General features: G+C 43.4%; 1 protein-coding gene across 9 annotated transcripts in view; it reads left to right on the plus strand.

The window, feature by feature from the left end:
• dnmt3aa (DNA (cytosine-5-)-methyltransferase 3 alpha a) overlaps nt 1-22,208 on the plus strand; it is a 586,890-nt gene that overhangs the window by 293,369 nt on the left and 271,313 nt on the right. For all 9 annotated transcript variants that reach the window (XM_078541484.1, XM_078541483.1, XM_078541485.1 and 6 more), the window contains 2 exons: nt 13,609-13,655; nt 15,567-15,713. In XM_078541484.1, the coding sequence (XP_078397610.1) occupies nt 13,609-13,655; nt 15,567-15,713 (194 nt within the window). The remainder of the gene's footprint in view (nt 1-13,608; nt 13,656-15,566; nt 15,714-22,208) is intronic.

The following is a 22,208-nucleotide window of genomic DNA, read 5'->3' on the forward strand; positions in this document are numbered from 1 at the left end:
ATCTGGAAAATAGAGTATAATATGGGAAATACGAAATTGTCCATTTTGGCAGGGAGAATAAAAGAGAGGCATATTAGCTAAATGGTGAGAGATAGAAGAGCTCTGAGGTGCAGAGGGATCTGGGTATCCTAGTGCACGAATCGCAAAAGGCTAGTATGCAAGTACAGCAAGTAATTAGGAAAGCTAATAGAATGTTATCATTTATTGCGAGGGGAATTGAATACAAAAGTAGTGAGGTTATGCTTCAGTTGTACAGGGCACTGGTGAGACCGCGTTTGGAGTACTGTGTACAATATTGGTCACTTTATTTAGGGAAGGATGTAAGTGTATTGGAAGCAGTTCAGAGAACGTTTACCAGACTAATACCTGGAATGGATGGGTTGTTTTATGAAGAAAGTTTGGACAGGCTTGGCTTGTATGTGCTGGAGATTAGAAGAGTAAGAGGCGACTTGTTTGAAACATATAAGATCCTGAGGGGATCTTGACAGGGTGGATGTGGAGAGGATGTTTCCTCTTGTGGGAGAATCTAGAACTAGGGGTCACTGTTTAAAAATAAGGGGTCGCCCATTTAAAACAGAGATGAGGCAACATTTTTTTCACTCAGAGGATCATGAGTCTTTGGAACTCTCTTTCTGAAAAGGCAGTGGAAGCGGAGTCTTTGAATATTTTTAAGGCAGAGGTGGATAGATTATTGGTATGTGAAGGTTATCGGGGGGGGTAGGTGGGATGTAGCTTTCTTCAGTTACTATCAGATCAGCCATGATCTTATTAAATGGTGGAGCAGGCTTGAGGGACTGAATGGCCTTCTCCTGCTCCTTGTTTGTGTGTTTGTATGATGAGGTGAATAGCCACTGTTGGGTAGATTGTAAATAACATGGGGATTATCACACAGCCTTGCCGGAGTTTGAAGGGGACTGTTTCAGATCTCGCAGTCAAGCCAGTTACAGTCACATCAAACCAGCAGTTTCAGAATTATAATGAAGTTTCTTGTACATCTAAACCCCTGAAGCACAATCCACAGAGCCTCGTAATTTATTGCATCAAATGCTTTGGTCAGGTCAATGAGTGCAATGATGGTGGCGTTATCAACATTTTTCTTGGATCTGCCAGGCAACATATATGTCAAAGGTTCCTCTGGAAGGTCTGAAGCCACATTGTGTCTCTGGGAGGATTTCCTCAGACACAGGAAGTAGACGATTCAGGAGAATGCGTGTCAGGATTTCCATGCTACAGACAAGAGACAACTACCTTGAAAGCTTCCACAGCATGATTTATCTCATTTCTTGAAAATGATTACAATTGTTGCATTGCTGAAGTCGGTTTTGGCAGGGAGGGGGGTGGGAGTGGGGTGTGGGTGGGGGGTGGGGGGGGTGGAATTCTATTTCCTCTGTAGGATGAGTGCATGGGGCCTTGATGTGAGTAAACGTCCACCAGCTTTGAAGACCTTAGCTGGAATACCATCGGAGCCACAGGCTTTGTTGTTTTTCATCCGTTTGATTGCGTGTTGCCGCTGTCCCATCAGCGGTGGATCCCACCACAGGGTACTGGGGAATAGCCTGGAGAGTGCTGCCAGCTGGGATTCAGGGTTGTGGAGTCGTTGGAAATGTTCTTTCCAGCATTGAAGGATTGCATTGTTATCCTTAAGAAGAGAGACACCATCCTGTAAGCAAAGAGGATTTTGTCCATTTGACTTTGGTCTATAGATGGCCTGGTGGCTTCAAAAAAGGCCAGGTTCTATTGTCTCAACTCTCAATTGGCCAGTGTCCCAGCAGAGAACAAAGAAAATGCTTCAAAGACACTCTGAAGGTCTCCTTGAAACGTGGCAGCATTGACATTAATGATTGGGAGGAGCTTGCTACCAATCGTACAAAATGGCGACAACTTGTCCATCAAGTAGCATCACCCTTTGAGTCCAAACATCTAAATGATGAGGCAGAGCTAGCAGAGGAGGAAAGAAAAGGAAGGAAACCCTGCACCATGGATCGCACTACCTCATGGGACGTCCTTCCCCAAGTGCCCAAAACTCTGGGGGCAACATTTCACCCCCCCCCCCCCCCCCCCATTGTGGGGGAAGTGCGGGAGCGGGCGAAGGCGGCCGGGCTTCCGATCGGCGCCCCTGGTTGGGGGCGCACCCCCGTTTTACATGGGTGGGCCAATTAAGGCCCACCCAGCACGACGTCCACCAGGAAGCTCCCTGTGCAGCCAGGGGAGGGGGGGATTCTCTCAGCCGGGAGTGCGCTCTTTCACGCATGCATGCGAAATAGCGCACAGATCTCCCTGAGGCTAAGTGCTGCCTCAGAGAGATCGGCTCACATTTTAAACTTTAAATAAAGCTGAGAAAAAAATTTCCCTGCTGTGTCCCCTCATGTGACACTGTCGCATGAGTTGGGACAGGTCCATAACTTTTATTTTAAAATATTGAGTGATTTTTAAACCCTGATGAAACCTCATCCTTTTTCTGAGGCCTGCCAGGGCTCCTGACCTTAAGGTCCGACGGGCAGGTCCATTAATGGCTTCAGCTATTTTGTTAATGGCCTTAATAGGCCGCTGACAGGTCGGCGGGCGCGTAGTCGACTCAGGTGCACGCCCGCCGAACTGAAAGTCTGAATGACGCGGGGTGACATTAGGACGCACGCCCGACGCCACCTCGTGTCATCTTACGCATCAGCGAGTGGGCCCCGCCATGGTTCGCCGACCAGAAGATACAGCCCTGTGGGTCGAGAACCTGCCTGTTCAGTCACATGAAGACCCATGGTAGAAACATGCAACCCTGAATAGATGTCATCCTTGAGGAACAGCCGATCAATTAAACAACAGAATTTGTTTTTGGACTGAGGTTAATGCTTGTAATTGTTTTGAGACGGTATCTATAATCATGAACTAGGCCATTTAGAGGGAACTAGAATGAGCTAGCTGAGCTTATGTTGCTAATACGTCATTAAACTTAAAAAGAGCACAGTTAAAGGGAACAATGTAAATGTCACTAAGACTCCCTTTGGTATGGGTTTTCCTTTGTGCCACTTTGAAACAGTTATAACTCCGCCTGAGATGCCTTCTTTTATCTGTTTGGGATGTGAACATCACTAGCAAGGACAACATTTATTGCCAATCCCTCATTGTCCTTGAGAAGGTGGCAGTGAGCCGCCTTCCTGAACAACTGCAGTTCATGCGGTTTAGGCACATCCACAGTGCTGTTAGGGAGGGAGCTCCAGGGTTTTGAACCAGTGACAGTGAAGGAAAGGCGATACAATTCCAAGTCAGGATGATGCGTGGCTTGGAGGGGAACTCGCAGGTCCTGATGTTCCCATTCATCTGCTGCCCTTGTCCTTCTAGATGATAGAGGTCACAGGTTTGCAAGGTGTTGTCGAAGGATCCTTGGTGAGTTGCTGCAGTGCATCTTGTAGATGGTACACGCACTGCTGCCACTGTGCATTGGAGTGAACGTTTAAGATGGTGGATGGGGTGCCGAAAAAACGGGCTGCTTTTTCTTGGATGATGTCATTGGTTGGAGCTGGTGGAGTGTATACCATCACACTCCTGACTTGCGCCTTGTAGATGGTGGACAGGCATTGAGGAGTCTGGATCTTATAGTTTACCATCTTATCCAAAAGATGGCCTGACCATTTGTGTAGCCAGATGTCCCTCTGGCTCACGATTAACCTTTGCTGAACCATTCGCTGGAAAACAGGCAGTAAACAGGAGCTTAGCAGTAAGCTAGAGAGACCTGAAGCCATCTTCCTGGTAGTAGGCATTGCGAACTTTTGGCTGCTGCTGCCCTTGGACCCTTGCATATGCTCTGGTCCCTTGGCCCCTTGCATATGCTCTGGTCCATGGGTATCTTGGCAGATTTATTCAGCTACCCTTCTGCGGGAGCATTCAACACCTTCATTAAATGCCAAATGAGGCAGAAGGCTGGGAACACCCCCTCCTGCCTCATTAGTATTGTGATACAGGGCTCCTGCTGACTTCATGGACAGGTCAACTGACATAATTTGAGGAAACTGTAAAGAATTAATGGGACACAATGGCCCAGAGCTTCCAGTCTCTGGATAGTCGTATCCTGGAGGTACCCCGAAAGATGCGCTGGGGAACCCCTTGGAGGTCCTCACGCACTGTCTACATGGAAGTGCCTGGGAAGTTCCAACTGCCGTAGGGCAATTACCCTGCATCTGGAACCCTTCAGAACTCGGAGTTAAAGTCAGAGTCTTCAGAATGTTTCGACTCACTTAGCAGAAAAATTCTAGTTCCTGGATACCTATACTACTAATCCCCCAACTTCCCATTGGACACTCCTAACCATCCACCCTGACCACCCAACTAAACCCAACCGCACTCCCCCCAACTTCCTAACTAACCCCTCATGTACTGACCCCCTGACTACCGCCCCCCAACCCCCGACTACCCCCTAACTCACCAACTACCACCCCACCCCCCCAACCACACAACTTTTCTTCACCTCCTGATCACCCAACTATCTATCCCTCCAACTATCTGACTACCCACTCCTGACCACCCTGACTGCTCCCCCACCCCCTGACTAGCCCAACCCGACCACCCAACTACCCACCCCGGCCACCCGATTACCCCCTACTCCTGACTACCTCTCAAACCCCCGACTACTCATCCCCTGACACCCAACTATCCCCATCCCCTGTCTACTTCTCTAACCTCCGTTTAAACCCCCCACCACCGCCTGACCACCCAATTCCCCCCACCTCCTGACTACTCCCAACCCCTTGACCACCCAACTACCCCCAATCTCTGGACCACCCAGCTGCCCGGCTGACTACATCCCAACCACCCTCATGACCCCCGACTATCCTCAACTACCACCGACTACCATGCCAAACCGCCCACCCCGATAAGTGGCCTTAACATTGAGCATTCTCTATATGAATAATTCTGAAATTTAAGAATGGTTTTGGATCAGGGCCATCATTTTAATGCATTGCTGAGATAGTGACTCAGCCTTAACTCTTGTCCTACCCACTGCACCATCAAGGTTAGTGAGGCCTCTCTCAGCCAGAATGAAACTTGGTAACAAACAATTTGTGAAGTAATTTACAATCAATTTTCAAAACTATTAGATCAACACTTATGATACTTCCTAGTTTGGGAATTCCTTGAATATTACCTGAATATATTCATAACAAATGTTTTATTAATGATATAAAATAGAGACTGAGATTAAAAACAAGACAAGGACGGCAGAGGCAAATACTGAGCGCAATTTGCAATTCATAATTGACCTGTAAAGACCCATGAGCAACCTTAAGAAGTGTGCAGATTTTGAGGTTTGTGGCACTCCAGTCCAGCACATCAGCTGCTAGTTTTGGAGTGTGGAATACATGAAGACAGCACACAGCAGGAGAGCTTTTCCTGGGTCTGCATCCAAGTGCATTGGATCCCCTTAGCACCAAGATTATCAGAGGGCTGCGTTTGCTGCCAAGCCAGTGCATGCGTAGTTGTACTGTATTACTCCGCGATTTCATTGTGAGCGACGGAGATCAGAATTCATATCAATTATACTTTTCAGTTCCTTAGATACTCATGGCCTAAGATTTTTTATTTGTAATGAAAAATTCATGAATGTAGTGTATTTTTAAATTAAAGCAATAGTGATCATCCATCTGGTAAAGTAGCTAATCTCTATGTAATTCCATCACTTTCTAAATATTAAAGCATCAATGTACTTTCGTATGAAACAATTCAAAAACGTGTACAGATCAATTTGAAAGCCTTCAGACACTGAAGATATAATCCTCATGTTCTGCAAGTACTGTTGTGTTGCCTTAACGCTAGGTTATCTGGGAAGTTCATACATTACCAAATGGTAAATAACCTAATATAACACTCAGATTTATTAAAAGCGGGATCTATAAATTCAGGTTCTTTAACATCTGAATGCAATTATCGTTTTTTGGACTTGAAAATCTCCGTAGAAGTTTTTTTTAAAAAAAAAAGACGGGGTTTGCTGGCACTGTGAATCCGGCCAACGATGTCATTGGCTTTCCGTGTATGAGTGAACGAGTGCACATGCACAGACAGGTATCAGCGACCACCTTAGGCGGCCATCTTGCATTGGCGGGAGACACAGTGACATTGGAGAAAAATAGGGGCAGGTCAGCGTGCATAGCTGCAAAATAAGCCACCTGATCCTCCTTCCACTTCAGTCAACAGAAATGACATTTACATTGTGTGTGCTCTGACCCGCCCGATTTTCTGATAGTCACTGTACACAACTGATCCAGTTAGTCTGATCTCTCCTCATCGCTTCAGCAAATCAGGTATTTAGAAAGTAAAATCCCTCCACTCCTTCAAGAAAATTAGTTACTTGGCATTTATCCAGAGGGACCAGGGCCAATTTTCTGATTGCCGAGCTAGTTCTCACTAGTGTGGAATGTGTAAGCATAGGCAAAAAAAAAAAAAATCAGGCAGAGATCTTTGCAACACAATCCCTACCTGATTTACCCTGAGCCTCTTTTTCCTCTCAGGACTTTGCTTCAATCCTAAAACGTTCTTGCATAAAATGTGCTACAGCTTAATTAAAGTGCCTGGAACTAATGCAAATGTGAATAAAGTACCCCGTGGCAAGATTTGCTGTTTTTCTTCCCTGGAATTCTCTGTGTGTTGAAGTAACCTGTACAAAATGGGTGATGAAGGGGAGGCCCATTCTGGTCTTCAGGAGATGACTTCTTTTGAATGTGCTGGGAGCTTTTCATCCCAAAATTTACATTTCTGCAGTTTTGCTTTGCGCATTAGTCTGCTGTATTTTTTTTTTGCCTATCTTTACAACGTCTGGATTTCTGACATATGCAGTTTTGGAATTGCTGTAAGTCAACTTTTAGAATATGGGTTTCTGCCTCTCTAAGTAGAGGTGAAATGTGAGGATCCGAGGAGGGATGAGAGGCAGCTTCCTAACACCAGAGGTGAACTGCCTGCACGTGGCCTTACCAAATATAGCGTTGTCTGCATATTTGGGAACAGAGACCTGGGAATGCCTGAGGAAATCAATCTTTGCAGTTGCCAGTTCACCAGGGAAGCAGTGATAAAATTATGTCATATCCTTAAGCCTCATCTGCAGACAAGATTAACCACAAGGACAGTTCTACCAGTGTCTGTAAAGGTAAACACAGCACTGAACTTTAATGCCTTCAGATCATTCCAAGCTAGCACAAGGGCTGTATGTCAAGTCAAACAGTGCACTGGTGCATACAATAGAACTGACAGATGTGTTGTCTGTCAGAGCTGACTTATTCCTGTTTTCTCACATAAACCAAGCAGCAGCGTGAAAGGACTGCTTTTTCTGTGTGCCTGTATTCCACGAATTGTGGATATTATTGATGGCACCCATCCCCATCCAGATCCCCTGCACTGGATGTCAAAGTTTTCAGGTGCTAAAAGGAAATCCATTGCGTGAATTTTCAGATGGACCATGACCATCTGCACAATATAATGGAAATTCAGAAATTAAAACTTATTTCCCTTGCAGCAGTTGTTATACATTAATTTTGATGCGTCTGCTGAACATTATCCATTTGCCTTCTGATTCAAATAGTCAAGGTACAGAAAATCTAAATCCAGAACAATACATTAAATTAAGGTACAAAAATGGTACAAAGGGACACAGTTTCAAGATAAATTTACTAGAATAACAATAACATCATAGATTTAAATTGTGCCTTTAACGTAGAAGGAATTTCCCCAAAATGCATCACAGAAGCATAAAGGAAAAACAAAGAGTAAGCCAGAGAAAGGGACATCAGGATCAGCTGACCAAATGTTTGATAAAAAGATGGATTCCAAAGATGGTTTTAAAAAGAGGATGGATAAGTGGAATGGCAGAGAGTTTTAGGGAAGGATTCCCAGAGTATATGGCATACGCAGCTGCCAATGTTGAGGCAAAGGCAAGGGATGATTCATGGCAGAGCAAGTCAGAGGAATCAAAATGTTCAGGGGTGGAGACATTGTACGGCTGGAGGTGAGATAGGGAGGAGCAAGGCCATGAAGGGCTTTAGCCACAGGAATAAAAATTTTAAATTGGATGTGTTGGGAACCAGGAGCTAATGTATGTCAGAAATGAGAGTAATGGTGAATGAACGGGTCTTGGTTTAGATGAGCCGCCAAAGAGTGGGAAATGGCAGGCCAGCCAGGAGCTCTTTGGAATAATCAGGTCTGGATGTTACAAAGACATGGAAGAGAGTTGCAGCTCCAGTTGGATTAAGATGGGCCAGGTTCTTCACAGAAAAAGCGATCAACACCTGGAATGGACAGTCAGGCAACTTGACCTTTTTCCAGCAAACATTCCAGGAATAAGGACAAACCAGGGATTGTATCTACAGCCAGTACAGGGGACTCAGAATAGAGCAGGGATCGGTGCCTTTGCCCAATAAAATATCAGGGGATCAAGACAAACCGGTGGAGGCAAAAACCTTGGAATTATTTAAGAAATAATTAGGCGTTGTAGTGGATGCTGCAGTGGGCCAATGTAGGGGTTTTTTTGTCTGAGATGGGATAAGCGGCTTTCCTCATCTGTAATTATCTTTGGATATTGTGGGTAAATATATCATACCTGGATCATAACTATAAGAAGTGGACAGTTATATCATGAGTTACATGTGACCAACAGGATATTTACGCAGCATGTTATCTCTGTCTGTTCAACCCATGCTTCAGCTTTCTGGGCCAAATCAGGGAATATACCACAGCCTACGTCTACCATGGCGCCAAAGAATATACTAATCTTCTGCAAGTTACACGATCTTATTGCACAGAGAGGCCTTCTGAAGGAGCAGGTAGTCAAGGAGAATTCGATGAAGCGAGCAGCAAAGCAGGGTACTGTTGTTGTGCAGGAGAACAACTTAACAGTTGTTAACTTGTGGGGAAAAAAACCCATTCAGTACGGTATATGCCGACTCAGTTCTACCACTGAGAGGGAAAACAGCATATTCATAATTCATCAGGCGATGGAGAGATCTGGGCTTGATGCCAATTCAGGAGAGAGATAAAAATGATTTTGGCAGGTCCTGAAAGAGGCAGGTTGACTTGGATGAATGGGAGGCCTTATCTTATTTCTATTTCCTTATGTTCTTAGACTGTAAGTTGGATATGAAAGCGCCCTATGTTACACTTCAAAGTGTGCAAGCAAAAGTGGAAAATCAGGTATCCATTTTTCGGAAGGAATTTCAGAATTCACCAGTGTTCATTTGAAATCTATATTTTGCCATTTTCACAAAATAAACAAAAATATCACAGGTAGTTTTTAGCAGTGGTTCTGCATTGATAAATTTTTTAAAAATACATTATATCAGAACTTTAAAAAATATATACTGTCACTTTTAGAAGTTTAGAGTGTAATTTTAGATAAAATCAATGAGAGCTCAGAGAGCTACTAAAGTCCAAAGACCATGTACATATAGTCCCTTGTTTGCACTGTACTTACAGCTGTGCTGCTGTGTTTCTCTTGGATGCAATCCAAGCAATAGGTAGAACTCGATCAGTATTACAAAGTACAGAGCAGGAAATGGAGGGTGAATTTTCCAGTACACAACACCGCTTTGTGTACCAGAAACCTGGTGAATTTTCCATGCCGACTGAAAGTACTTTCTCCGCAGCAATGATACTTTCAATTATACAACATTGAACTGGTTGCTGTGCTGTCCCTTTAATTATTTTACTGCATTCTGGTATTCTATAAACGTTAAGGGAAAAAAAAATCACATACAGCAACTTAGGTCAATATATGTCAATTCTGAGGTTCTTAGACAATAAAGAAACCTCTCAGTTTTATTAATGCAACAGCCCTGTGGAAATTGAGCCATGATTTAATAAAGCAGAGGAGGGATGTAGAAATAGAACCAAGTGATATTTCAGTAATGAATGAAAGCCTTCTTGCCTATGGATTGGATGTGGTGCAGGAAGCTGACCATGGGGTTAACTTTTAAGGTTTCGCACCACTGGGCAGCTGGTGAGGTTGTTGGAATCAAGACTAGAGGTGCATAGTTGTTGGTGGGAGCCAAAGAGGAGGATCAATTTTACCACTATTTAGGTGGCAGACGTTACATCTCATCCAGCTCTTAATGTGAAACAAACAATGGGAAACAGTGGTGATGGCTTGGGAGTTGATAGAGCAGGCAAAGAGATTTTGCAGAGAATCATTCGTATACATGTAGATGTATATATCATGTTTTTGGCTAACATTATCATGGGCTAGCATATAAATTATGAAATAAAGCACATGTGACCATGGGGCCATGGGAAGAAAGTTTTGGAGAAAATTTAAAGGGTATACTTGAGTCTTTATTTGGAGCATGGAACATTATTAGGCGAGAGTGTGGATTGCAGAATCAACCTTATTATTATCTCTTTGCACTAACAGATGAGAGTAGAGCCATGAGGTAGTAGTGCCATGGAGGTGAACTGTGGAGGAGAGACATTCAAGGAGGACAAAACGGTGAATGGTATTGTTGGCAGCTGACAGATTAAACCTGTTAAGGAGGGAAGAAAGCAAGTTGCAAACACAGTTCCACAGATCAGTGAGATAGTCGTGCTTTTCTGAACTGGAAGCCTGATTTGAGGGGCATCATAGAATAATAGATAAGGCAGGAGTATAATTGCAAGGTCTCCACATATTCCAGGACTCTCTACAAAAGAAATGAGTTTTCCAAGTTGTAATTTAAATTCAAATTTTAAACTAAATTTTCAGCTCAACATATACAGCTCAACATCAATACTTAACAGAGAATTCCCACTTTCACCAAATTCCCAACAGTTGTACTCTATTTACGTGTACTTCTTTCACAACCGCTCTGTGTATTAGCAGATATGATTCACTTAGAATGTTCCCTTCTGTAGTGTCTCCCACTGTCATAATGTGGACACACACAGGTTGAAAACTGAACAAGGCTGGGCCAGAACATACATTTGCACCTCCAATATGTGGCTGTAAACATTACTGCTCTGACAGTCGGAGTTTAATTTTAACTGCAAGGCAGAAACATGGAAAAGCGAGCAGTGAGGGAAGGTTTAAGGTTTCTTTGTGGGACCTGGAGGAGCCGAAATGCTCTTCCTGACCCGCAACGAAACCTGTAAAAACAATTATATAAAATATGCTGTCTGGGCCTCTTCTGGCCCTAAATGCTGCCATTTATATTTTCCATCTCTCTTCGCTTCCTTCTTCCCCTCAATGCAATAACTCATGCTGGGAGGCCTTTTCATTGGCACTAGCAGCTCTACAATGCGTCCCTCAAGTGACCACTCTTTATGTGTGAACCTAAATATTGAGTGTCAGTAGGCAGTTGGGAGGAATCCCAAAAGGAGTTTGATGCTGGTCATACCTAATATCTACACTTTCCAGCAATTAGTGAATGGTGAACTAGAGCAGGAACCCTCCCCTGTTAGATTTCTCTGAGGTCAATTACATCATCCTCATTACCACATGAGTGGGGTCAGCTAATTCAGCAAGGACCAGGGACTTTCCGACTCAGCACCACTAGAGGCAATTAACTTCCCCACTGGTCCGCCACTGATCCATTTTAAATTAAGGAAGTCAAGAGCCGTTGATATAATTTGCATAGCTTTTAGTTCATTTGAATCTTCAAGTTTATGAGAATTCTGAGATTTTATTCACTTACAGGCACTGTCTTAAGATGTTTTAAGAACAGCAAAGGGTAACTGAGGCTAGAAGCACAACCCTTTTCGGTTGTTGAGTGTCACCTACATGCCCAGTGTCAGTTTTGGCTAAGCGGTAGCTTCCTTATTGTTGAGTCAGAAGGCAATGGCTTCAAGTCCCATTCCAGGCTTATAGCACATAACCTAGGCTGGTAATATCGTGCAGTACTAAGAGAGTAGCGCTGCATTCTTAGAGCTGCCATCCTTCAGGTGAGACACTGAACCACAGTCTCATCCGTGAGCTCTGATGAATGCAAAGTACGCCACAGCACTGGTCAAAGGAAAATGGATTTCTGCCAAAGACTGACCAATGTTCTTCCCTTGACTAACACCATCAAAAAGCACGTTAACTGTTGCTTGTAACTCCTGCCTTTTGCAAATCGGCTGGCAACATGGCCACAGTAATAAGACCTCAAAAGTAATTCCTTGGTTTTGGGCATGTCCTTAGGACATTAAAGGTGTTTTATAAGCCCGAGTATTTCTTTTACACGTGATCCTCATCTCTGTTTAGAACCCAGTTATACTTGGCATTTCAGTTCCTTTATTTAGCAACGTATTCCACAATCCCGCACCATTTTCATGAAAAAAGTGCTCAGTGAGCTTTTTAATGTTTGTGGAAGAAATGGTGCCAGTAGAGCTGTTTACCCTTACAATGTTGCGGTGTATTTTTACATTATCAATGCAATACATTTTTGTAAAAAGAGAAAAGAAGTTTTTCCCAAATGCTACTCCATGATGACAGCATCCTTTAAGAGGGTTGCTAAACAGAAATTGTCCTAATGTTTCATATTCCTCTGCTAAATGTCTCTAGGGGTGGTATTTAATGCCCTCCCCTGTGGCAAGTTTGGTGGTGGCAGGGGGGCATTTAATCGGGCTGAAGAATGGCGAGTGGGGACCCCGGACCCTTCCCGCCAATGCCGCTATTAAGTCGATGAAAGGGAAGCCCGTGGACAGCGTTCCCACCCCAGCACCAATTGAGGCCCTAAGTGGACAATTAATAGCCACTAAAGGGCCTCATCCTGCCGCTGCTAGTATTCATCCCAGTAGCGGACGGTGAGGGGTGCATCATGTGGGAAGCCCGAAAAGCAAATCCTGACGTGTTTGCCTCCGGGCAGATGGAGGTGGGGAGGCAGGGTGGGGAAGGGAGAGCCTTGTGTTGTCACCAGTAACAGCCACCCGCCTCCCTGGTGCTGCTACCGAGTCATAAAAACTGATCCCGGGAAAGCCCCTGCGCTGCCCAGCTAAGTGCCTGATTAGCACTTAACGCGGCCAGTCACCCCGACAAGAGGCGACGTGGGTCTCTTGTTGGCTCCAGCTGGCAGGAAAGAACCCATTCCCCTCCATTTAAAGCAGCCCTAGATTTGTGCTTGTTCATTTAGGATAGTTGGGTTGCCTTGACATCGGGACTGTGGGAAAGCGATGTAATTGTGAACACACCATTCTACTACTTCACTTCAGCTGAAAAAGCCGATTTCCACGTCTACCAATCCCAGTACACAGGCAGCCACTTGAAAGTCTTGGAGCGACGAATACTGACTTGTCAGGTGAAATTATCAAAAAGGAGGGGAGGAGAAAAATATTTTTTTGAAATGGTTGGGAATGCACCTCCCCAGCCTTATTCCCATATATAAGTAGTAAGATGGTATCGTAGATACAAGGCATATTAAGGAAAATGTGTGTCCTCAATTATGCAAGTCACTCATATTTCTCCATAGGAAAATAATGTGGTTACGTCAAAATAGGAATTTAAGATTTCTTGATCGATCTCAAAACTTTGGAAAATGCCTGCTGTTCGTCCCCCACATGACATTTCAAAAATGTTTATAAGTAAAGCCAAACAGCCCATGATAAGATCCCAGCTTTATTGTCTTGTGCTTAAGTCTAATATATTTGGTGATATAGTTCTGAAGAGTCATGAATGTTTTTTCACTTCTTTAGGATCTGAGGAAAACACCACATCAACACAGGAGTCAGTAAAAGTAGAGGTAATACCCCTTCTTTCATCTTATATATAACATAGGCCGGGATTTTCCGGCCCCATTGTGGGTGGGACTCCCCCCCCGGGCGAGGCGGCGCCCCAGCCAGAAGTCCATTGACTTGTGGCGGGACCGGACCGGACCAATCTGGCGGCAGGTGGGTGTGGAAAATCCCGCCCATAAACACATATATATATATATATGCACAAGGTAGTGAGTATCCTTGCAGTGTTGTTTCCTAGTGCATGATGCTATAGCACGACAGGTTTTTCATCAGAATGTTTACGTTACTTCCTTTCTATCAAATGGTGTGATATCGTAGAGCCATAGAGGTCTACAGCACAGAAAAAGGCCCTTCGGCCCATCGAGTCTGTGCCGGTCAAACAAGTACCTAACTGTTGTAATCCCATTTTCCAACACTAGGTCCATAGCCTTGGATGCCATGGCACATCCAAATACTTCTTAAATGTTATGAGGGTTTGTGCCTCCACTACTCTTTCAGGCAGTGAGTTCCATATTCCCACTACCCTCTGGGTGAAAAAATTCTTCCTCATATCCCCTCTAAACCTCCTGCCCCTCACCTTAAACCTATCGCAACGGACGATTCCAGGCAGAGTAGAGGAGAGTGGACCAACGGTCCTTTTTGCAACAAAACATCTCACTATCTACAAAATAACAGCTTGCGAGAACTGCAGTCAAGTGAAGCAATACAATCTCTTGATTCATATCATAAACTTTTAAACCTCAAAGGTTTGGAACATTGTCTTGAGCTCCTCCTGTGTTTTTTTCAAGCACCTGTAATGCCCGCACACACTTTTTTTTCTAAATTAAGTTCTGTAATTTTCACATTGTGTCAGGGCATGTGTCAGAACAAACTTTTTTTTTTAAATCTGGACATAGTTCAATCATTTTTGTTAATCAGGGATATAAAATACACGATCATTCTTGCAACAATCTATTCATGTGCAGCTTCTGTGTGAAACCATCACATTTCATCAAAAGTAGTGCATGTCAGTTATACGTAGAGCCAGAGTTTCAAGTTATGTTTAAATCACGTCACTGGAAAAAAAAAATTAGGTGCAAAATGAGCAATTTTTCTTCATACGGATGCCAATTATCACCAGTCGCTGAGTTGCTACTCCGTAACCACGTAAATATAAGTCTAGCTTTCAAACTGAGGGCGGAATTTTCCGGGTACGCCCGCTACCAGGATCGTCTGGTCCCACCCGAAAGTCAATGGACTGTTGGCTGGGCCGCCAAACCTCCCGCAGCGGGTCAGCCACAGCAAGACCGGAAAATCTCGGCCTAAGTATTGAGGCGTCGAGTGAAAGAAGGCTGGCACTTGGTTGATAAGCCGCATGCTGTCTTTAACTAGGTTTTTTTTTCAAAAGCCAATTTGTGGTTGGATCAGATTGTGCACCGTATAACCAGGAAGAATGAACATTAAACTTAATAATTTCATGCGTTTAATTGGCCAAGTGAAATCTTACTCCTGCCACCTACCTCTGTTCCTTAAATCAAAAAGCAAAATCCTCCACACCTGAGCTCAGATGTGATTCTTCTTCAATTTGGAAGAGATTTTAACTTTATATTTGTCTGCCACTGTACAGGAAAATCTAAAACCCTTCAGTTTTAATGAAATATCCAAGCCAAAGGTGGCTGGCTAGCCCTTTTCAGAGTAGCCCAATATTCTTTGTAAATCTTCGTAAAGTGTTCTTGAACCGCTGTAAAATGTGATATGAATTTTCACCTCCATCAAGTTTGGCCTCCATCCAGCAGGAACCTAGCTCTGGTAGCACCTACAGCTGCCTATTCACACTCAGTAACTGTTGATTTAGCATTGACGTTAGAAATGAATAAGAGGTGAGTTATAGGTTGATGTTTTCCAATATTGTCAACAATATCCATCCTTTTGAACAGGGAACAAGGGGACGACGCCGTGGCCAGTCAGGATGGGAGAGTAGCCTGCGTCCGAGACCTATGCAGCGAATAACTTTCCAGGCTGGCGACCCCTATTATATCAGCAAAAGGAAGAGGGATGAGTGGCTTGCAAAATGGAAGAAGGAGGTGAGTTGTCATTGTGAATAAAACTGGGCCTTCATTGGGAGAGCAGCAGAGACCCTAGCCCTGTTAAGAATGCAGTTAACGTAGGATAAAGGATGAAAATGACAATTTGAAACTTGCGCCTGTTTTCAGATAATCTCATGACAAGTTGGCAGTCTTCACCTTTCCTGTGCTTACGTGTCAAGTCATAGGCAATCAGGGGTTACAAGGCACTGACATCACCAAAGGGGTTCAAATAGATCAAAAGTTCCCTCTGAAAAGACGCTCCGTTAATATATTTCAATTCCCTCATTCCAACTGCTTTTTAAATGCTTATGTATAATTTTAATTAATTGAATGCGGGCATTTTTGGTGCCAATGTAGAGTTTCCCTGTATTCTAATGCAGTGGCAAAGGGTGATGTTATTGAGTACCAATTACAAGCATTTTGGGATACGTAATTGGAGGTATACTGATCACATGACTGTTAGAAGGGTACTACAAGGTTCTTAACAACTGCAAGGTATTGTGTTATTTATTTGGTTGACTATATTGTATGACACTTTTACACCACCATGATGTACTCTGGTGTAAACCGAGCTAAAGTCCAAACTTTAAATGAAATCTGGAGTATATATGTATATATGCTAATGCTCGTTACTTGCAGATTTACTTAGCTCAAAGATGACATCAGCACTTTGTAGGTGAAGATCAAGAGTAGTTTCACATTCCACTTAAGATCTTTCTTAAAGCTAACAGGAAAGTGGAGGAGGGAGGAAATGGCAGTAGACACATGGCTTGTGATCTATATTTTGTAATTTAGATCTTTGTACTTGAGTTTCACTTCTTTGTAAACCTGGCATAAATCTGAGTGGCAGTAGAGTAACATGAACTTGAACCTGTGGAGTTGCTGTGGCTTTAGTCCTGTAAGTGCTACACAGATTGTTGCATTTTTCTGGTACAATTCTGTATAATTCATTTGCCTATTTGAAAGTGAGACACAAAAAAACGGAACTGTTCCCAGTAAATTGGCAGCATAGTAAAGCCTCATGCTCATTATTACAGTTTGAGGTATGACAGAATGTGGAAACAAACAGTCACCTGTAACTGAAATTACTCAGGAACTAGGGTAAGATGCCCTGGCACTACTTAAATAGCAACATGGAACTGGCTATTTAAATAAAGAGTCAAATCAAAACAACAGAATGGATGTTAAACTGTTCTGATTCCAGTTAAAATCTTCAACATTTCCCTTGTACAGTTTCAGGCGTTAAATTAGATTTGATTTTCCCATGAACTACCTAGGTAGCAGTGACTATTTAGCCTTCAAGCAAATAGCTTTGTTGGAGACTCTTTTGTGGAGTGTTATATGCTTGGTATTTTAAGTGATGTGGCGTTGCATTGAGCTCACAATGTAGTCTGAAAACCAGAATGGCCATGATGGAAAAAAAGGCTGACTAGGTAATGGTTGTGCTATCGGGGCACCAAATGCATGTAGTACTGCCCCCACTGTTTACATCATTAAGGAGAGGCTTAGAAAGCTGCAATAGTTATAGAAGAAAAGAAGACATGGTCTTCAAAATATTGAGAACCATAGATATTAGCAGGCTTTTTAACTTGGATGTTGAAATGCAGAATGATAGAGGGCACGACGAGAATGCTAACAAAATCTCAAGGAAAACTGGAAGTTTGATTTTCTTCCCACAAAGCAGTGAACAACAGGAGCGTAGCAGGTTAGCAAATTGGGCAGAGAGATGGCGGATGCAGTTCAAATGAGAGAAACGTAGAGTTTTACATTTTGGATAGTAAATCTTAACCTGTAATATTGTGATCGAGCCGAGGAGGAACAGTGAAAACTAGAAATGCAGATAGACCGATCTTTAAAGCTCAGAATGCAGACAGAAAAAAGCTACAAAATGGTCATTTGGATTCTGATTCTTGAGTAAAGCAACAAGGAAGAGCAGTTGAATTTCCACCAGGAAGTGACTAGGCTAAAGCTGCAGAGGTTCAAGGTACCCCATGTCTATTTCAGATTTCCAGCATCCGCAGTACTTTGCTTTTATTTTAAGGTTCAAGGTACCCCATTTATCGAAGAAGATTGAAGTCAGGAAAAGGTACAGCAGCAATTTGCTGGAGGAGGAAAAGAATTATGAAAGGAAAGGTTAAAAAGGACTTAAGGACTCATTCTCTGGATCAAAGAGCTTATAGGAGGGGAATCCATTCAAGGGGATTTCAAAATTATGAAACGTTTTCATTCTTTTCATTCCTCAGTGATAATCCTGTGTTTGTGCTACCTTGTTACCATTCATTCTGAATTAATAAGCTTTTTTCATTAATTTTGAAGTCCTGTAAATGTTTTTTTTTAAATGATGCCAGTACCCAGAAACACAAATCTCCACAACTGACTGCAAGGGAAGTGAAAAACTGATGGGATGCACTGAAACCAGCAGTTTGGAAGACCTGCTGGAAACACATCCTCCTGGAAGCAAGTTGTAGTCAGTCCCAGCACCTTTGCATTTGACTTGCAGGCAGCTATGCAAGACCCACACGTTCAGGGACTGATGCACTAGGACACACAAATGTAAGAGTACTTTCAGAGATTTTTGAATGAATATGTACAACTTTCCCTCAGATGATTAAATAGGTGTCCCTGAGTACATAAGCAAGAGTTTTCTTGAACTATGCTTTACGTTGTTTTAAAAATGATTTGCTCCAGGCACAAAAGGCAGTATTTAAAAGGCATTCTCCTCTCTTGAAAACTTCAGGCAACACAAGTTAGTATGTTAACAGGGGAGATGGTGGCGTAATGGTACTGTCACTGGATTCATAATCCAGAGGCCCAGGCTAATGCGGTGGGGACATGGGTTCATGGCAGCTGGTGAAACTTGAATTCAATTAATAAATTGGGAATAAAAGGCCAGGCTCTGTAATGGTGACCATAAGAACCCTTCTGGTTCACTAGGGTCCTTTAAGGAAGTAAATCTTCCATCCTTACCTGGAGTGGCCTACATGTGAGACCAGGTGCACAGCAACGTGGTTGACTATTAACTGCCCTCTGAAGTGGCCTAGCAAGCCACTCATTTCAAGGGCAATTAGGAATGGGGAACAAATGCTGGCCTTGCCAGTGACACCCACATCCCATGAAAGAATTAAAAAAAACCTGTTGTCTCCCATAAAGGTATCTGTAAAGGAATGTGAGCCTGGTATAGGGCTGGATCTTTTCACCCTTGCTGAACCTAGCCAGGGTAGATACTTTCTGTTATCTTGGAGTCAAAGCCACAAAGACTGGCTCCACCTGTCCATCAGTAAAATATAATTAGTCCAGTATGGTGGAGGCTCTCAGGGAAATGCTGGAACACTCTCCCTGCAGCGAGTGATGCCACCATATGTGCCCCATTAAATTTAGACCGTTACAAAAAGAAGTTGATCAGAAAAGGTTCATGCTGTGGCAGAAAACCTGTATCCTCCCATGAAGTCCAACAGAGAAATGCTTTGAGTACCTCCAACTCCTGGCCAGTCTACTCACTTGAGTCTACACATCTATATAAAGCATTCCTTTCGGGACGGATTCGGTAAACATTTTCCAGATTTTGTATATATGTGTCTGTCTGTCTGTCTGTATGTCTGAGTGCGCAGTCTCTGTAGTTCTCTGTTGTTTGTGGTTGAAAATAATCATGAAAAAATGAATTTGGGGAGGCCAGAACCTGGCCGACGTGCCCATTTCTGCTGGGGGCAGCGAACCAAAGCTGCAATGTCCCAGGCCAGCAGGGGCCTCATTTGCATTGAATTTGCCTGGAGGGTATGAAGGAAATGCCATTTTTTTTATTCTCATATTTGAACTTATACCTAAACTTAAGAGCATCGTGGACCGCGAGCTTGATTTGCAGCAAACAGGTACCATGTCACACCGTGGACAAATGATGTGCAGGAAACCAAGCTCCCAAGAAGCTGGCTTTGGCCTGAAGAGGCGGGTCAGTCCTGGTTTACGAAACGTTCGACAGCAGGATGGTATTATAGAATTCTATTTCTTTTCAAGATCTGTATGTTGGAAACAAGTTCTGAATTCAGAGTTGGCTTGTAAGTGGGGCCTCTCAGACAGGGGAACTGGAAGATGAGATTTCAAGGCATGAAGCAAACTGCAAAAGAACCACTGTACAACAGCCAACAAACTGAATGCACCCTTCACTAGGAAATTATTTTTTAGGAGTGAACCACAGATATACTGCGGCGTGAGAAGGTTGACCAGCGTTGCTTCAGTGGTTTTTTATTGTTGAAGGTAATTATACCATTGTGTTAATCAAATGCTGAGCAAAATTGATATTGTCATTTATTTGCAGTGCTCACTCCCGGTGAATTGTGGAAGCTGGCTTTCATTTTTTTCCCACCACTACTAGACTGTACACATATTCATTGATAAATTCAGCTTCGTATAGGAAGTAGGCAAAGATGCAGAGGTTCACACCTGAGATAACCTTTCTTCTCCACCGATGCTGCCAGACCTGCTGAGTTTTTCCAGGTAATTCTGTTTTTGTTCCAGCCATCACTAGGTTATTGTGAAATATTTTGCTGAACTCACGTGAATATCAGGAGAGGTGTGATTATCCATCAGCACAGGCTACTCATAAACATCTTCCTGTTAATAATTTCATTGGAAAGTTCAGTGTGAAATCTTTCTCTAGTATTTCTCCCATCTTCATTCACATCTCCTTTGAGTTCATCTTAACTTTGAGATCCACCTCCGGCTTCCTTGACCCTATTCCCCTTAAACTACTGGCCATCCAATTTTCGGACCCCTTGGTAGCTGCCATTGTAGATGACTCTTACTTCTCAGGAACGATACCTTTGTCTTTCTAAGCTGAAGTCATTATACTCTCCCTCAAAAAAAAATCACCATTGATCCACTGCCTTTGCAAACTAACACCCTTTTCCTTTCCAAAGTCCTTAAAAATGTTGTTGCCTCGCTTATCTGTGCGCCTTTCCCACAACTCTTGTCTTTGAATCTCTAATCTGGTTTACATCCTTACTACAATACCGAAACAACCCTTGCCAACATCATAAATGACATCTGTTGTGACTGTGACCATGGCACACTATCCTCCTCTTCCTCCTTGGTGCCCTCGACCACAAAGCAGCCTTTGACATGGTTGACCACACCATCCTTCTCCAGTGGCTATCCTCTGTTGTTCAGCTCAGTGGGATTGCCCTCAGTTAACATTCTTACCTGTCCAATTATAGCAAAAGCATGCCCCACAATTGCTTCTCTTCTCATCAGCAATAACTCTGGAATCGTCCAGTGATCTGACCTCCACTTCCTTATCTCCATACTTGGCAACTTGATACACAGACATGAATGCAGATACCAAAGCAAGAGTGCTGTGGATGCCAGAAATCGGAAATAATGCTGGAAATACTCATTAGGTCAGGCAGCATCTGTGGAGAGAGAAACAGGATTAAAGTTTCAGGCTGATGACCTTTCATCAGAACTGAGAATCTTTCTGATACACCTAACTCTACTACTCACAAGCCTCATCCTATTAGGCTGCTTGTTCGACATCAAGGTGGGAGTTTTCCTGTTGGAGGTGGGGCTGCGAGAATCTGGATTCACTACTTCATCACAACTCTGCCTCTGTCCCAACAGTGCCAGCAGGCGGGATTTTCAACTCCTTGAGGACAGGACGGCATGGAGTCGGGCCTGCTGAGGAAGGTGGAGATGAAGGTGGAGACAAAAATGGGCCATTGCAAAAGTGGCCACGTTAAAATGCTGGCCTCTGTTTCCAGAGACATCGGCCCAGTTCTTCAGTCCAGTATAAAGCTCACCCTGATCCTTTTAACCCCCCCCTACCCCCTCACCCCCTTCAATCCCTACCCCCTTCGCTCCCCTTCATCGACACTACCCTCATCAACCCCCTCCCCCCTCATCCTCCTACCTTGCTGACCCACCTTGTCCTCATGGTGTCTCCCATTTAAAATTTTAATTTTCATGCTTAAACCTCTTCACGGTTTTGCTCACTCTCAATCTCTGCAACAGCATTATAGCTCCCCTTCTGAACTGTCTGTTCCTCCAACTCTGTCCTTTTGTGCAACCCCCTCCCATTCGCCCTATTACTGGCAGTTATACTTTTGACTGCCTCAGCCCACGTTCTGGAATTCCTAACTAAGCCCCTCCACCTCTCCACCAACCCAGCCCACTTTTCCTTTAAGACCCTTCTTAAAGCCCACTACTTTGGTCAAGCTTTTAGTCACCCTTCCTAGTATAATATTAATTATAATATAATGTTGCCTTGGCGCTCATTTATTTTTGATTATGCCTGTGTGTGTAAAACACCTTGGGATGTTTCTCTTGGTTAAAGGCATGATATAAATGCAAGTAGTTGTTGAGCACAAAGTGGTGAACCAGTAGAGTTTTTATTAAAATTATCAACATCAAGAACTGCACTTTCTATACTTTGTAACGAAAGCAAATTTAATGGACAATTTATAGAAGCAATCTCACTAAAATTGAGAAGACAGATTAAGAGAA

Source organism: Cetorhinus maximus, chromosome 5 (assembly GCF_964194155.1).
Source record: "Cetorhinus maximus chromosome 5, sCetMax3.hap1.1, whole genome shotgun sequence".
NCBI classification, from domain to species: Eukaryota; Metazoa; Chordata; class Chondrichthyes; order Lamniformes; family Cetorhinidae; genus Cetorhinus; species Cetorhinus maximus.